Below are 18,844 nucleotides of genomic sequence, written 5' to 3' on the forward strand. Positions count from 1 at the left end.
ATTTTGCTTATTGCGTCTCAGTTGATTGAAAGTGAAATGGACTTTATATATAAAACATTAAGTACTGATGAAGCTTTGAATGTACCAGAAAACTGAAAGTAAAACCTGAATGATACTCTTTGATTTTGTTCGTGCCCTGAAATTTTCTCCAAGCTCACTGTCAATGTTTTGAAACTCAACTATTCAATAATAGAATGCAGTTTCCCAGCATTCCCTCTGTTGCATTCATGTAGTCTAATGTTTAGTTTTGTTCCCTCCAGCAGCCCCTTCCCTGTGAGAGAGACCAAACCATTCAACAACGTCGAAAGTTGCTTACTTCAAGAGGAAATATGCGGAGGAGGAGGATTTACACGGAGGCCTACATGGATATTTTCAAAAAGTATGAACCTCTTCTCGTCTTTCTTTTCAACATTCAAGTTGATCTTCGTATAATTTGATTTGCTCCGTGTTGAGAAACCCTGACCCTCAAGTGTTTCTTGGTCTTTGCGTTGCATAGATTTCTTAACATATTTCCGTGTGTTGTCATTTTTTCTTCACCATCTCCTCCAGCGGTGCTCGTTTCTCATTACATTAATTTCACTCTTTACATGTTTGTCCTTCGGCTTTTAAATCGCTGCACACAAAAGACTCAATCACACTCTTTAACGCACGTTCTCCTCTTCTATGCAGATCCAAATCTAAGTGTTTTCCTCTAAAATTCTCCTTCTAAATGCATGAAAACTTAATGAGACACGAGAGAAAGTCTCAACAGAGGGTGAAACTACACATTTGTACCTTGAGATGATAGTTTATGTCATTGTTATGTCTGATAAAAAGAAAGAACATCTCTGGAAATAAACCGCAAAAAAAAGAAGGCGAAACTATGAAGGGTTTCTAGAAAGAAAAAAAAGAAGCTTATTGAGGTAACTGGTCTGCAAATATTTCCTGGGACCCTCTAACTACAAACAAACTAGAAAAGTGAAGCAAAAACAGACTAAATCTTCTTAATTAACTCAAATATTTGAAGTTATTATACACAGTGCATTTCTTTGTTAATGATGTGAATGTCAATTTTGACTCTGATAATGTCCAGAAAAGCTGAAAAATGAACCTGCATTGAGAAGGCGAGTTGAGAAGGAACTTGCTTTGTTGGATTTCAAAAAACTGAAAGGCAAAACTTCTTGTTTTTATTCTCAGCTATAAGGCCTTCATCATGTTTAAGGGTGTGTGTGTGTGTGTGTGTGTGTGTGTGTGTGCGTGCCATGTCTCCTTTTAGTTGTTTCCTGTTGAGATAAACATAATTTACATCCTAAAACGTTGGTTGTTTTTATAAAATTTGTTAAATTCTTATGTCTGCTTTTTCTGATTATCTGCTGATGTCTTAACAAGAACAATTATGTGAATCACATCAATGTTTTAGCTGCTGAGACTTTATTCTGCAGGATAAGCTACAAATGTTGTCCTCCCTGATGTCCTCCTTCTAAACCACTCGTGATAACAATGCTAAAAAAGTCAAAGTGATGTTCCTGTTTGTCGTCTGCAGCACCTGATACTGCAGGAGGACCGGAGCTGCATCCTGAAGCTGTCCCTGGAGAAGCTGAGGTTCCTGGAGGACCCCGAGGCCTACCTGCGGCGCTCCGTCCTCATCAACAACCTGCTGAGGAAGATCCACCATGAGGAAGAGGAGCTGGAGGCCGAAGAGGAGGAGGAGGAGGAAGAAGTAGAAGAAGAAGAGGAGGAAGAAGAAGAGGAGGAGGAGGAGCTTCTGTACCCAGACAGGAAGAGGGTGAAGGTGCTGGTGATGGACTGCTGCTCTCCGGCGTTCGGCCTAGAGGAGCTGCAACATTACCGGCTGGTGCCCTGTTACCCGTCCGCCGGCTGCCTGTACAGCCTGGGTACCTGCCCCGGCCTCACGCCCAACCACCGGGTCCTTCTGTACAACCTGGACGACAACGGCTGACACTCCAGAACCTTTACTGCCTCTTTTCAAAGCTGGGAAATGCAACGTGGGTTCATGTTACAACGTGTGGTCACCTTCTGTTTGTTCAAAAAAATCACCAGAAAGGAAAGCTGCTGACATTTTCCCTCACAAAAAAACAACCTTTGAGGTACTTGTGGGATTTGTTTTGTTGGTTTTGCCAGGATGTCACCTCCTCTCGACGCCTTGCGGTGGATTTGAGAATTTAAAAAACACCCTGATTCTGCAGGATCAACAGGGTCTCTGATGTCGATGTCAAACTGTCGCAGCATCACTGCCATTTTACTTTTACGTGCAAAGTGTGAGAGACTTGAAGCAGGCTGTTGATGTTGTGTTATTCAATTTTTATTTTTATTTTTTATTATCACTCATGTGAACCGTGAGCGTATTCAGGGATTTACAGACTGCAGGCTACTTTTGTGATGCACCTTGGCTTGCTGATATGCTTCTGTTATCTTTTTATGCTACAGTGTGATTTATGAAATATTCTGTGCAACACTCCCTGCTGTGTGAATCATGATCTCTGAGGTGCGTTCACAGCCTGTGGGGAAGACTGGTGCTTTCTCTGGATTTGATGTCCTGTGTTTTGCATCACTTTGCTGCCCTCTGCTGGTGAAATTATTCATCTTGAAACCTTTTTTATTGACTGATATTTTCAAATCTCAATCGATTGATAAGAAAGTCCCCCAATTTAGCATTTATAAGCAATATGTGAACATTTAATAAATTTGTTTATAACGCACCATAATGCAGCTGTAAGCTGATTTAAGTGTGTATTAATGTAACTCCTGCTGGAGGCACCCATACATAAAGACTGGTATATGAACATAATGAAATACAATGAAGTAAAATAAAGATATAATAGTATAAAATATGTCTTCATATGAGAAGTTATAATTGAATAACAAATACTGGACATTACTAAATACTTAAAACGTTTTGTCTGCATAAAGCTACATTATGGTGTGTTATAAAGAATGTATTAAATGTTTATACAGTGCTTATGATGCTGAATAGTTGGGGGTTAAAGTAATCTTTCTTTACTGTTTTCATTTTGTTAGGTACAAAGTGAAAGAAGTCAAGTTTTGTGGTTTTAAAAAAAAGGAAAATTAGATTTTCTGCTACAAATTTATTTGATTGATTTTCAGCTCCATTGTGTTTTAACAGAGATTCAGGGAGCAGAAAACCTTTAAATTGATATTATATTCCATATTTTCTAACTATCAGTCCTGGTTGTAACAGTCAGCTCAAATGTTTTCACAGCGTTTTGCTAAATTGTGAAAAGATTATTATTTTTATTGTTTAATGTGGCACAAAGCGAGCTTCATAAAGCCGACTAATCTGCTGTATGACAACGGTGATTATTGATCCATCATTGTGTCTCATTCTGTTTTCACTGTCAATGGAAAACAACTACAACAAACACGCAGGCAACTATTAAAGAGAAGCTTGATATTTTAAAACAAGAATTTATATTTTGATGACAATGCATATTCCATATTTAAGATTAACTATTTTGAAAAAGGGTCAGACAACTTTTTTTCAGGTGATTGATTGTCAAATAAAGTATGTGAGGTGACGATATTTTGATGTGTTTTGATGCTTCTTTGTGTTGTGATACAAGTAGAGTATAATAGATGCATTTACAATATCCATCCATGAATCTATCTATCCATCTATCCACCTATCCACCTATCTACCTATCTACCTATCTATGCGTATGGGTGAGAGAGCACAGGTTAGGGTACTGTTAGCATTCTTAAGGAACACAGGTTTTTTACAGGGTGTTAAAGAAGCCCAGTCCTGTGGCTGTAAGCTCCTGAGGTGTCTTTCCCTCTGGAGTGACCTGGTTGACGCGCTCGTTGTACGTCTAGATTACATGTGATGTGCGTTGCATCAAGTACATCATCGCAGAAACGTTTGTATAATGATAGATAGCTCGTTTATTGTCTTTGTTGTGGAACAACGTACAAAAAGTCCCATTCCTTCCACCGACAGTAAATGCACCACATTAGCTTATAGCGGTCAAAACCCTTTGCCCTTCTGGGGTCAAACACCTGACAACCACGGCGATTTCAGGACCTATATACCTGAGCCCAGGACATGAATACAGCGCCACCCAATGTACACACAGAGAAATACAGTTGTATTTACAACACCATATTTGGCTCTAACACAGGGTATGATTGAAATGCAGGGGTACGGTACAAGTGACTTTATTATTTTATTATTTTATTATTTTATTATTTTATTATTTTATTATTTTATTATTTTATTATTTTATTATTTTATTATTTTATTATTTTATTATTTTATTATTTTATTATTTTATTATTTTATTATTTTATTATTTTATTTGGTTGTTTTGTTTTGGGGTAAATATTGTGAGTCTATTGTCTGATCCACACTCCGGAGCAGAAGGTGGCGGTAATGCACCAATAAGATGGATGCCAACCTCCGTAAAACCAGATGAAGAAGAACGGAAAACCGGAAGTCTGGATACAAAGAGCTCGTGGGTTCTCTTTATTTCTTCCCTCAGTCTTTAAACACTGTTGATGCTCCGGCTGACCTTTGAAGAGTTTGGAATGAGACTCAGTTACAGGAATTTAGGTTCAGAGATCTTCTAACACTTTGAAACATGAACTGTTTCTGGAAACTCGGCACGGGACTTGAGGAGCGAGGTGAACGAGCTGACGGAATAAACGTGAGGCTTCACGCTGACGACACACTTTGTAAGTACTTGGACTACTGGAATTACAATATTGCAAACCTAAATTAAAACCAGTAGTATCATGTTATGCTCACCATGCGGGCGAGGCTTGTAGCGTTAGCATGTTAGCTCGTAGCGTTAGCATGTTAGCTTATAGCTACAGCAGCATGGGCCAACAGTGTTGGAGACTCTTTATGGACTGTCGCTGTAGCCCAACGTTATAAAATACAGTTTTTAGGACATTTCACATTTAAAATACACGACGGACAGCGAGTGGGGCTGTACACAGTTTAAATGTGGAGGAAGTGAGTAAAACAAAGTGATGTACTAATAAGAAGACGGTCAATACATTGTTCAGAATCAGAATGGCACTTCATGTTGCAAGCTCAGCTGCCACTGTGTGGCAGAGGTGCCGCGGCAGTTTAGCCTTATTTGACAATGCATTAAGGTCCTTGAAGGTATGACTGTTGGTAGTTGCAATTGGTTTAGTAAAACAAATGCCGGGTTGTAATGGTATGGCTACTCGTTTTTATTAATGTAGCACCCCAACACTCTATAGAGAGTAGACCTACACTGGAATGATGGGGTGTTTGGGTTCTGAACTTCTCAGGTAGTTACCACGAAGGTCTACCTGATTTTGGTGACTTTATATCAGTGGTGGGCCGTCGGGGCCAGCTAAGCCTTCTCTGCTGGCCTAAACAGAATCACAAAGTTATAGCTATTTCATAATTTAATAATTTTTCACAAATACACTACATGTATTATAATTGTTTTCCCCATTAGCTTATTTTCTCATTGCACAGCTCCTGTCTTCCTCTGTTGCTCTGCTTCCAGCCTGCAGCGCTGCTTCCAGCACAGCTTGTTTTAAGGAGAGCTTTTATCCAATCAGATTCAGCCCCTATTTCTCTATGTAAGAGAGGCCCGAGGTCCTCTAGGTAGACTTTGCAGTTTAAGTGAATGGGGATGATATTGTTGATTGTCATAGTCTTCAACCAATCAAATCTTTAGTTTCACATGTTGGGCGTATTCTTTGACGTGCAAGTGGCACCGAGGTAGCCTGCTAAGTACGTCTGCATTAACGTGTGCCGTGATTGGTCAGTGGGCGAGCGCATGACTAATGTGAAATTTAAGGAAGCTGGCAGAACTTAGTTGGAGTAGTTGGAGTTCAAATTGAAAGATATGGAAGAAATTATAACTTTTAGGGTTTTGCTTGGTCTAGTTTATTTAAATTTTTTTTTTAAAACCTAGCTTTGTTTTTTTAACACTCAATGGCTGACTCAGCCAGGAAAAGGATTTGTATGAACGGTGTTCCTGGCTGACAGTGTGTTACATTTTATGGCTGGAAATGTGTTTCATTTTAACTGAGCGTCTTGGTGTTTGGAGCTACGCTAAATCTGCCATATATCGCGTGAATCGCGCTGGACGCGCCGGAGAGGGGGTGCGGCTTATCGCCCTGAAAGCTGTTCAACTGTCCGCTATCAACCATGGAAAAAATAACCTATATTTCTGCTTAGTACGTGTTGTGGAAGTCCCAGATATCACAGTAAACTAAACGTCATGTCTGGGTTCATAACAGTGTCCGGAGGAGCTCCGTGGATTTTATCGAGCTGTATTCACTGTGATGAGTCACCAAAGTATAAAACTTGAAATTAAAAGTTACTTGAAGCTTTATGTTTGATGGAATGATGTAGGCGTGGCGTGGCGGTCATTGTACGTGTTGTCTCTATTCAACAACAAGCTGATGTAACTCCATGGGACTTAATCAAATCTGTCCCAAACTTGCCATACTTGATAACAGTCATGGCCTGAGGATGTCTACAAGCCAATTTTCACTCAAAGTCATAGCGCCACCTACTGGCAACAGGAAGACAGCATTATGTGACAAACGGAATCCGATTTACATGATGTGGTCTATACTTGATGTAGAGCAACATAATGCATGTTTGAGCGTGTTCTCTAGCACCACATAGTGGATACAGGAACTGGTGGAATATTTGCACTTTATAATTTCCAGCGTCGCAGTCCACGCATTAAAAATATGTTTAACTTGTGGGCATGCTGTCCTGCCGGCGTCCCGCCAGTACCCCAGAGGCGCAGGAAGGTGCGAGGGCCCGTACATCGCTGATTGCAGCTTTCATTTTTATTGAGATACATATTCCATGACTTCACCGTTACAAAGTGTAGCATGACCAAAATGATTTCATACATCAATGGCTTCCTCCTGGTTATACTACAACAGTTATTATAGAGAAATGTGCTTTTGTATAATGTAGAAGAGGTTTTTTTTTTTTTTTTTTTTTTTTTTTATAAATATTCAATAACTGTGTGTGTGTGTGGGGGGGGCTGCTCTCAGGAACCTATTCCTCAGAGCAGTCTCTTGACAATGTTTATTAGTTCAGATTGTGTTGTTACATTTCAGTTTCATCATCTTTACATCGATGTTCTCTACGGCTGACTACCAAGGTGGAGTGCTATTGGTTCAGAAACGGAGCGCACCGATGATGCACGTCCACGGTTACGTTGTGGCTGCTTCTGAAGGTTCTATCCACTGTTTCTACGGTGGCAGGTTTACGTACATTAGTCAACTATAACTGCCCACATGATCACATCTCAGCTGGACTTTATGCAGGTTCTTTGAATACTTCTTAACAATGTTGGGTAGTGCCACACTTTTATGCCATGTAAACTATTGATGACCTCATTGCTGCTGGTGCTTTGTGTCTTTACAATTTGTGTCGGCATGTCTGTTTGGTAACTGTGCACAGGGAGTGTGAGAGGGAATGATGGCAGGAAAAATAGTGTATGTACAGGAGACTATTTGCTCAATACTAATATTTCTTTGTAACGTCTCTGTGTGTTTACTATTTTCCTGCAGACGTCCAGCAGCTGTTGGTGGTTAAAGAAGAGGTTCCCCCTGAGCAGCAGGAGTGGAGCTCCAGTCTGGACCAGGAGGACCCAGAGCCCTCACACATGAAAGTGGAACAGGAGGACCCAGAGCCCCCACACATTAAAGAAGAACAGGAGGAACTCTGGATCAGTCAGGAGGGAGAGCAGCTTCAAGGGCTGGAGGAGGCTGATATCAAGTACTCATTCACTCCTGTGAAGAGTGAAGATGAAGAGGAAGCTCAGTCCTCACAGCTCCATCAAAGACAAACTGAACAGATGGAAACAGAAGCTGATGGAGAGGACTGTGGAGGACGAGAACCAGACAGGAACTTGGATCCAGAGAGACAACCAGATACTGATGACAAGACTGGAGACTCTTATGACTCTGATGACAGTGATCCTTGGAAGGAGACCAGAGAACCTCAGTCAGGTTTAAACTCTGTGAAACCTGATGAAGTCCTTGTCAGTGATTCAAGATGTAGTGCTGGTGAGAAACTATTTAGATGCTCTGAGCGTGAGAAAACATTTGGCAAGAGTGGAAATCTGAAGAAACGCATGATAATCCACACAGGAGAGAAACCTTACAGCTGCTCAGTTTGTAAGAAATCTTCTAACCAGCAGGAACACCAAGCAACTCACATTGACAACAGTCTTGGTTATTTCATTTAACCTTAATTTACAGAATTAATACTAGTTCCTTACATCGTCTATTTAATTCTTCCATATTTTAAATCTGGACTGTCTCAGCTGCAGAACGGAACCAAACAGTTGGATATAAATCACTGAATACAACCTGATCAATGACCGCATTGCTGCTGGTGCGTTGTGTCTCTACAACTTGCGGCTTTGCTAGTCGCATATCGATGTGTCCTTGAGCAAGACACTTAACCCCAAAATTGCACCCGTAGCTGTGCCTACGGTGTAGAAATGTGATAGAATCTGAATTGTAAGTCGCTTTGGATAAAAGCGTCTGCTAAATGACTAATGTAATGTAATTTGTGTCGGCATGTCTGTTTGGTAACTGCACAGGGAGTGTAAGAGGGAATGATGGCAGGAAAAAAAGTGTATATACAGGAGACTATTTGCTCAATACTAATATTTCTTTGTAACGTCTCTGTGTGTGTTTACTGTTTTCCTGCAGATGTCCAGCAGCTGTTGGTGGTTAAAGAAGAGGTTCCCCCTGAGCAGCAGGAGTGGAGCTACAGTCTGGACCAAGAGCCCCCACACATTAAAGAAGAACAAGAGGACCCAGAGCCCCCACACATTAAAGAAGAACAAGAGGACCCAGAGCCCCCACACATTAAAGAGGAACAGGAGGACCCAGAGCCCCCACACATTAAAGAGGAACAGGAGGAACTCTGGATCAGTCAGGAGGGAGAGCAGCTTCAAGGTCTGGAGGAGGCTGATATCAAGTACTCATTCACTCCTGTGAAGAGTGAAGAAGAGGAAGCTCAGTCCTCACAGCTTCATCAAAGACAAACTGAACAGATGGAAACAGAAGCTGATGGAGAGGACTGTGGAGGACGAGAACCAGACAGGAACTTCGATCCAGAGAGACATCCAGAACCAGATACTGATGACAAGACTGGAGACTCTTATGACAGTGATGATTGGAAGGAGACCAGAGAACCTCAGTCAGGGTTAAACTCTTTGAAACCTGATGAAGTCCATGTCAGTGATTCAAGATGTAGCGCTGGTGAGAAAACATTTGGCAAGAGTGGAAATCTGAAGAAACACACGAGAATCCACACAGGAGAGAAACGTTTCAGCTGCTCAGTTTGTGATAAATCTTTTAACTATTGGTCAAATTTACAGATGCACATGAGAATCCACACAGGAGAGAAACCTTTCAGCTGCTCAGTTTGTGATCGAGGTTTCACTGGAGGTGGAGATCTGAACAGACACATGAGAATCCACACAGGAGAGAAACCTTTCAGCTGCTCAGTATGTGAGAAATGTTTCCGTAGAAGTGGAGATATGAAGAACCACATGAGAATCCACACAGGACAAAAACCTTACAGCTGCTCAGTTTGCACGAAATCTTTTAACCAGCATGGACATTTACTGAAACACAAGATAGTCCACACAGGGGAGAAACCCTACAGCTGCTCAGTTTGTAAGAAATCTTTTGCACAGAAACAGGTTTTACAGAGACACATGAGAATCCACACAGGAGAGAAACCTTACAGCTGCTCAGTTTGTAAGAACTCTTTTAACGATTCTTCACATTTACAGAAACACATGAGAATCCACACAGGGGAGAAGCCCTACAGCTGCTCAGTTTGTGAGAAATCTTTTGCAGTCAAACAGGTTTTACAGGAACACATGAGAATCCACACAGGAGAAAAACCTTACAGCTGCTCAGTCTGTAATAAGTCTTTTGCATATAAACAGGTTTTAAAGGACCACATGAGAATCCACACAGGAGAGAAACCTTTCAGCTGCTCAGTTTGTGCTAAAAGATTTAAGCGCAACAGAGCTCTAAAGGTACACATGAGAATCCACACAGGAGAGAAACCTTTCAGCTGCTCAGTATGTGAGAAACGTTTCTGTAGAAATGGAGATTTGAAGAACCACATGATAATGCACGCAGGACAAAAACCTTACAGCTGCTCAGTTTGCATGAAATCTTTTAACCAGCGTGGACATTTTCAGAAACACATGATGATCCACACGGGAGAAAAACCTTTCAGCTGCTCGGTTTGTAAGAACTCATTTTACGATTCTTCACATTTACAGAAACACATGAGAATCCACACAGGAGAACAACCTCACACCTGCTCTGTCTGTAATAAGTATTTTACACGGAGTGCAGGTTTGAAGGAACACATGAGAATCCACACAGGAGAGAAACCTTACTGCTGCTCAGTTTGTGCTGAAAGATTTAAGCGCAACAAAGCTCTAAAAACACACATGAAAAGTCACACAGGAAAGAATCCCCTTTAGCCCTTTTACCCAATCAGCCCTCCACATATCCCTTCCAGCGGTGGGCCCATAGGGCGGCTGCTCAATGTAGATTTTTTGGGTTGTTCCTGGTCGAACCATATGTCTCATGTCCCGGAAACCAGACCCTCACCAGCAGCTATATGCTTTTTGTTTCCTTCATTGTTTAATCTAAATGATTGATTGAAGGGTAAATATGGAGACAAGTGTATTGGCATACAGATGAGTATATGTATGTGTGTTTGAGGCATCATGTCTTGAAATAAATCTTTGAATTTTAGTTTATATTGATAATTATTTATTTGATTATTTTCTATGTAAAAAAAAAAAAATCCATGGGAGATGATCAAATGTTTTGCTTTTCCATCTCAATAAAAAGAGAATAATGAAACAAAAGATATCCACTCACAGCAACCGTTGGATACACAAACTACTGTTAAGAGATTGTAGAAAAATATGAAAGCATAAAAGTACAACCATCACAATATATAAACTGTTTTATTTCGTATTAGATATGATTTAACATACAATGTTTTGTTTCATGATAGAAGTGATAGAAACATATAACCTGCTTAGACACTTAATGTAACATAGTGACTTGAGCCTTATATAGTGCTTCTGGTTCTAACTGGACCAAACAAGTTACAGCCAGTTCCATTCTGTTGCTAACTCTGGTACAAGATGTCTCCTGTATGTGTGATGCATGTGGTTACGGGAGGTATTAGTCTCAGAGTAGCATAAAAGAAGCAGAGAAACTGAGATTCTGCTTTTTCCCCATCTCTAGAGACTGGGATAGACTTCTTTAATAGAAGATAGATATCCCTGATTAAATCAGGATAGTTAGCATTAGTTTTAGTACCACTGAGACTGTTTCATTGAATTGAAATTGTTATATGTGATTGCTTTGGAAAAACTTTAATAAAACCACAGCCTTACCATTTGTAAGTGGCTGGATCAAAACTGAAGACTCTGTTGTTTTTTTAGATTAAGTTACCCCTCTTCCCCTGTCCGTTAACCGTGTGATACAGATGTGACGACTGACTCTACCAGAGGAGCTTACGGTAAGTTCCCTGGGTGAAGACTTGGCAGTGTTGGTCAGAAATGGTGAGAAGTTCGCAGCAGTAAAGTACAGACGTTCTCCATAACTATTCATACTGGGTGTTAGGGTTACATCCTACTGAGAGCGCCTAGGGCGTAGCCGTACAAGACTCAGAAAGACAATAATTCCAAAAATCCTAACGATTTAGTTACGGGGTGAGATAAAAGGCCGACAGTATTGTTCCGACACCTCCGTAAGGAACCTAACCCACGCAGGTTGGACAGCCGACGGAGTGACCACCGTGTTAGGTGCGCAAGCCTACCCCGCTTTCCCCGGGGCAGGATCCGTTCACGCTACACTACCAAGCAGACATATCAGAGAGGTTCAGGAAAAGTCCATTCTTTAAAGTAGTTTCCCCGTACTCCTCACTTTAATTATTATTATTAGATTAGTATAAAGATGCAAAGGTCCTAACACCCAATAGTCGTTTTGATCTTCCAGAAAAGGACGTTGATTTTACTGACTCAGCTCAGTCATTTTTATTTTTATTATTCGTTTTTTATTCGGACAGTCCTCGTTTTTGTATCTGTGTATGGTGTTGGTGTGTTTGGACGAATACAAATAAATGTAAATGCAAAAAGAAAGCAGGATTTTAAACCAGAAATGCACTGAGGAACAATAATGACTCTTCTAAAGTCTACACAGGTCACATATCGTAGCAGCACGTCGGCTAACACAGATACTTAAATTATAAAGTCACGTAATAATGACTTACTCCTTGTCACTAAGTCCAGAGCTGTCTGTTGAGGAGTTGTTCTTCTCAGACATACTGAGTCCTGGTCAGTCTGTATCAACACACACACACATACAGGTTTTAATACAAATGGTGGAGTGCTGAATATGGAAGCCAATTTCCCCGACTGTGATGAAAAGTAAAGATCCTGTAAGTAATATTAATGTAAAAGTATCTCAATATTTTGACTTAGTAGGCATGACCAGAGTAAGTTCAAAATATATGTAATTTAAAATGTAATATGTGACGTCATCCACTCGCCGACAATCAGTCTGCTGACACAACGCCCCAGTGCACTCCTCCTTCTCTCTGGTGACTTTAATCATGCCCCTCCATCCTCCACTCTGCCCACATTCACCCAATACGTCACATGCCACACCAGGGACAATAAAACACTGGATCTGTTCTATGCCAACACCAAGGAGGCATACACTTCATCACCTCTCCCTCCCCTGGGACGATCTGACCACAACCTGGTGCACCTCTGGCCTGTGTACAGACCTCTTGTACAAAGGCAGCCAGCTGTGACTCGCACAGTAAAAAGATGGTCCGAGGAAGCCGAGGAGGCTCTGAAAGACTGTTTTGACTCTACTGTGTGGGAAGTATTCAGTGATGACCATGGGGAGGACATTGACAGTCTCACTAACTGCATAACGGACTACATAAACTTCTGTGTGGAGAACACCGTACCCACCAGGACTGTACGGTGTTTTTCCAACTGCAAACCATGGATCACTCCCGAAATAAAGGCCCTCCTCAAGGAGAAGAAGAGGGTCTTTAGATCAGGAAGCAAGGAGGAGCTGCGACAGCATCTCGACAGCTGACAGGAACAGACTGAACAAACTTATTAAGAAGGCCGGCAGTGTGCTGGGGTGTCCACTGGATACGGTGGAGGTGGTGGGAGACAGGAGGATGATGGCGATGAACAACACCTCCCCACCCAATGCGGGACGCCCTGGCAGCTCTGTGCAGCTCCTTCAGCCACCGGCTGATTCACCCCCGGTGTGTGAAGGAGAGGTACCGCAGGTCCTTCCTTCCTGCCGCTGTCAGGCTGCACAACCAGCTGTGGTCCCAGTAGACCACACAACACCAACAACACTAATAATCTGTGCAATAGAAACACACTGCAATAAAAATACCCTGTCTGTATATATAATATTTTAGTTTTTTAATTCTTAGTTATACTTAGTTACTGTGGATTTTGTACTTTTGTACTTTCTACTTAGTTGATACTCTTACTTATTTACTTATTTATATTACTGTTGCTCTTGTTTTTTACTCTGTATCTTGGGTGCACTGTCCACTTTGCTGCTGTGATCCTGTGAATTTCCCCACTGCGGGACTAATAAAGGATTATCTTATTTTATCTACATCCCAGAGGCAAATATTATTACTTTGCAGATTATTCAATAACTAATACTACATATTAATAAACCAATACTTTATGATGTATTATTATAGGTTAAACTACCAAGCAGTATATCAAGTAATAAAATGTGTTCCATCTTCAGCAGCTGCAACATTAATATGATGAACACACAAATACATTAAAAATTATAATCTAGTAATATGATACAAATTATTCAGTAATGGGCTATTGTGCAAGACTTTTACTTTTTTAATTTATTATACTATATTGATCCCTTTAAGGGGGAAATTTGTCTCTGCATTTGACCCATCCCCGTATATAGGGAGCAGTGGGCTGCCAATGACAGGCGCCCGGGGAGCCGGGGGTTCAGTGTATTGCTCAGGTACACTTCGACACGTGACACGTCCCAGTCGAGGATCGAACCATTGACCTTGCGGTTGCCAGACAACCCTCTTAAATCACCTCTGGCCAAATCAATCACACGACTATAACACCGTTACTCTGCTGTTTGGTTAAATCTTTGCACTATTGTTTAGTTAGTTAATTTATATTATTCTAATTTATTGTATATATTGTGCATTTTTATACTCAATATTTTTTATTCTTTACTCTGTTACTATGATTGCTTACCTGTATCATAATGCTGCTGTAGTGAACAAATTTCCCCTTGCAGGATTAATGAAGTATCTATCTATCGGTCCTCGGCCCCATCCTCTTCATTATTTACATGCTCCCCCTCGGTCGTGTCATCAGCAGACATAGGATGTCTTTCCACTGTTATGCCGACGATACACAGCTCTACATCAAAGCTGCCCCAAGCCCCTCTGCAGCCATGTCATGTCTCACCTCCTGTCTTGGGGAGATAAAGGCGTGGATGAGCAACAACTTTCTCCAGTTAAATAGTAGCAAAACCGAAGCCCTCCTTGTTGGCACTCCACACCAGGTTCAGTCATCCTCCATAACTCATCTCACCTTCGACGGTCAGCTCATCCCCCTCTCCTCCACAGTCACTAATCTGGGAGTTAGGTTTGACCCATACCTGACCTTTTATGACCATATAAAACACCTTTGCAAAACCTTGTTTTATCATCTCAAAAACATCTCCAAACTCCGCCCCACTTTAACCCTGTCAGATGCAGAGAAGCTCGTCCACGCCTTTATCTCCTCAAGACTGGACTACTGTAACTCACTATTCACTGGGATCACTGCCAAGAACATCCAGAAGCTGCAATACATCCAAAACAGCGCTGCCAGGATCCTGATGAGAGTCCGGAAGTATGAGCACATAACACCCATTCTGCACTCACTACACTGGCTCCCTGTCTCATTCCGGATTGACTACAAAGTCCTACTACTCACACATAAATGCATAAATGGACACGCACTTCCCTACCTACAATAACTCATCACTCCCCAAATCTCCACCCGCACCCCCAGATCATCAAACAGCTCGCTCCTACGGGTCCCCAACACCAAGCTCTGCACCATGGGCGACCGGGCCTTTGGCTCGGCAGCTCCACGCCTATGGAACAGTCTCCCTGAACACCTAAGGGCAACACAGACACTGGTCTCTTTTAAAACTGGCCTAAAAACCTTTTTATTCAGAAAGGCGTTTCTGACCTAAATCACTGTCAGTTATTTCTTTTGTGTTTCTGTTCATTCACTGTTTTTTTATGCTTACTAGTTATTTTATTATAGTTTGTTTTAACTATGTTTTAACTATGTTTTTTACTATGTACTGGCTCTGTGGCACTCTGAGATTTTTTAATGAAAAGTGCGTTACAAATAAAATGCATTATTATTATTATTATTATTACTATCTATCTATCTATCTATCTATTTAATGTTTTGAATGGAACGGGTTTAATATCTAGAATGTAACTTATTTATGAAGTTTTTTAAAAGTGTTCTTTTTTATTATATTCTTTAATTTATAAATAACGTTATTATTGTGTTTAAATGATAACTCTCATAAAGTCATGATGTTAAACACTCCGGTCCAGTAGGTGGCGGCAATCACCTTAAACTGTGGTTTGTAGTCCGCCATTAAACTGAAAGAAGAAGAAGAAGAAGAAGAAGAAGCAGAAGAAGAAGAAGAAGAAGCAGAAGAAGAAGAAGACGAAGACTCATCTCCCGGTAGCCTACAAAGCTAATGAAGTTAGCTTAGCATGCTAGCTGGAAACAGACCGACGGGGACTTGAGTTATCAACACAGCGCTAGTCAGAGTTTTATGAGAGTAAACGGTGATTTTAACGGAGTTTGTCTGGAGGAAAAGTTTCTGTCGCTGGTGGATTGCTTCCTGGTGTCCTACGGAGCTAATGAAGTTAGCATGCTAGCAGGAAGTAGACGGACCCGAACGTAACCTAGTAACACAACACAGCGCAGGTCAGAGTGAGCAAACCGTGTTTAACGGAGTTTGTCTGGAGGAGAAGTTTCTGTAGTTTAGTGAAGATGTCTAAAGTCCAAATGCTGAGATGTTTAGTCAACCAGCGACTAACTGCGGCTGCTGAAGAGATATTTGGTCTGTTTGAAAGAACGATAGTAGAGTACGAGGAGGAACTTTCTCGTTCAAAAGAGCAGAACGAGCGACAACAGAAACTACTGGACGCTGTTTTCAACCCTCAGCTGCGGTTACACAGAGCAGGTTGGTTCTCTTTATTTCTTCTGTTCATGCTCCGGCTGATAACTTTTAATGTAGTTTGAAGTGAGACTGTTGATTCAATGAATCTGTTTCTTCTTCTGATCTGTTCTCTCAACTTCTAGATGACAGAAAATATTTACACTTAAAGTACAAGTTTGTTCTCTTTGATAACATCACGTGGATTTTGCAGCTCGTTGAGTTCTAAAGTGGTTCATATGTTCATGGTCACATAAGAGTTGATTACATTATTATATCATCTATGGAGCCAAATCCAGGCCAATAGATTTGATCATTTGAAAGTTCAAGTTGTGGTCTTGAACATTGAAAAATACATTAATGAATTCAAAATAAAAATACTTGAATGAAATTTTTTTTGGGTTGAATAGATAGACAGACAGACAGCGGAGCTGGATGAGTCTGTTTGAGAAAGTGCTCCGCTGTCCCTGCAGTAGGTGGTGGAGAGGGTGGTCCAGATTATCCAACATGGATAATAGTTTCTTCAGTGTCCTCCTCTCCACCACCTCTTCCAGATTGTCCAGTTTGCAACAAATGATGGAGCCGGCCTTCTTAACCAGTTTGTTAAGTCTGTTGGTGTCTCCGGCTCCAATGCTGCTCCCCCAGCAGACTACGGCGAAGTAAAGTACACTGGCCACAACAGACCGATAGAACATCTCCAACATCTTGCTGCACACGTTGAAGGATCAAAGTTTCCTCAAGAAAAAGAGTCGACTCATCCTCTTCTTGTACACAGCGTTGATGTTGGTCTCCACATCCTCTCCCAGAACTCTCAGCGGTTGTGGAGCCGTCGTCCTCCTCCTGAAGTCGACCACCATCTCTCTGGTCTTGGCCACGTTCAGAAGCGGGTGATTTCTACCGGCCCACTCCACAAAGTCACCCACAACTGCCCTGTACTCCTCCTCCTGTCCGTCCCTTATACACCCGACCACTGCAGAGTCATCAGAGAACTTCTGCAGATGGCATGACCCCGAGTTGTATTGGAAGTCAGTGGTGTACAAGGTGAACAGGAAGGGAGACAGAACAGTTCCCTGTGGAGCTCCAGTATCACTGACCACCCCATCAGACAGCACACGGCCCAGTCGGACAAACTGTGGTCTGCCCGTGAGGTAGTCGGTGATCCAGGAGACAGTGGACGCGTGAACCCCCACCACCCGCAGCTTCACACTCAGTAGCACTGGTTGAATGGTGTTAAATGCGCTGGAGAAATCAAAGAAAGTGATTCTCACAGAGCCACCGGTTCCATCCAGGTGCGACTGAGCTCGTTGCAGCAGGTACATGTTGGCGTCGTTCACTCCCACATGAGGCTGGTATGCAAATTGCAGAGGGTCCAGTGATGATTTCAACTGCGGTCGGAGGTGGGCCAAGACCAGCCTCTCCAGCACCGTCATCACATGTGATGTGATGAATATAATTTTGATTCAGTTCTGGAATTGTTTTGAATAAAATATTTATTTTAATTTTTCACTTTCATTAATGTTTTGATATTTGAGGTCTTATATTTTTCACTTTCAGATTTTATATTTTCAGATTCAAATCGGTTTTTTTCAGTTCAGACTTTTGTCCCTGATCTAACGTGGGGGGCATGGCATCAACTGAGAGGGGCGTGTAATCATGAGGGACAGCATAACAAAGAAGGCTGAGGACCGTCCTCAACCACGTTGCCTTCAGGGAACGTAGGCACCGTGAGAATTATGATTCAACCCTTTCTATACACCATATTCACGTGTGAAGGCAGTGGGGAAAACTGTGAGGGGCAGCTATCCTGAAGGAGACTTCGAAGGGAACCAGCTACTGGTTCGATTAGTCTTTCGTCCCTAGTCTTTCACTCCAGTCCTGAAGACATCTGCAGGCCAATTTTGAATCATAGTCATAGTGCCACCTACTGGTAACAGTAAGTTAAAGTCTTTATACTTTGGCTTGTTTCTCTTAGTAGGTAAATCAGATCAACATCAAGTTAGTTCCACACAAATGTAAGAAGTTCATAATGCCAGTTCATGAAGCTTTTGATGTTTCGTCGAACGCAGTCGCCAGTTGCCGTGGCGACGCAGTCTTCGCCGTGAAAAACGAAGGTAATTTTGAGAGGCTAAAAATGCTCGAAACATAAGCAAACTTGGCACGCAGATTACAAGCCCAAAATGTAGTTATATAATATGATTTTATTGGTTCAGAGGGACAAATCGGCTCAATAGCATCCCCTACAATATTTTGACGAAGCAGCCCTAACAGTATGTTTCACATAGATTTACAAAATTTGGTAGGCACATGTAGACATAAAAAAAGGTATTGGGGTCTATGCTCTAAACCCAACCGGAAGTCAGCATTTTGAATTTTGTATGAATTTCTAGTGTCGTATTTGCAATTTCCAGGCGCTGTGTATGATGGTCACAGAAATGCATTGCCGCGTCAACCAGAGTCCTGCCAGTACCCTCGACGTGCGTGAAGTTGCGAGGGCCCGATCAATGCTGCTTGCAGCTTTAATTTTACTTGA

General features: G+C 41.6%; 1 protein-coding gene across 3 annotated transcripts; it reads left to right on the plus strand.

The window, feature by feature from the left end:
* Window positions 1-4,254: 4,254 nt before the first annotated feature.
* Window positions 4,255-17,813, plus strand: LOC142967681 (uncharacterized). 3 transcript variants are annotated; one of them, XM_076107144.1, is made up of 3 exons: window positions 4,255-4,689; window positions 7,543-8,151; window positions 8,695-11,456. In XM_076107144.1, exons 1-3 carry the CDS (start codon window positions 4,596-4,598, stop codon window positions 10,497-10,499), a joined length of 2,508 nt encoding a protein of 835 aa, XP_075963259.1. In that variant the 5' UTR covers window positions 4,255-4,595; the 3' UTR covers window positions 10,500-11,456. The 3 variants fall into 3 exon arrangements, 2 of the variants coding, with proteins under 2 accessions (XP_075963259.1, XP_075963260.1); XM_076107145.1 differs by having other exon boundaries at window positions 4,257-4,689; window positions 7,543-8,040; XR_012958943.1 differs by lacking the exons at window positions 4,255-4,689; window positions 7,543-8,151; window positions 8,695-11,456 and adding exons at window positions 16,207-16,341; window positions 16,869-17,813.
* The last annotated feature ends 1,031 nt before the right edge of the window (window positions 17,814-18,844 follow it).

The sequence above is a fragment of the Anarhichas minor genome, unplaced genomic scaffold (genome assembly GCF_050575085.1).
Source record: "Anarhichas minor isolate MPS153535 unplaced genomic scaffold, ASM5057508v1 ptg000038l, whole genome shotgun sequence".
Taxonomy (NCBI): Eukaryota; Metazoa; Chordata; class Actinopteri; order Perciformes; family Anarhichadidae; genus Anarhichas; species Anarhichas minor.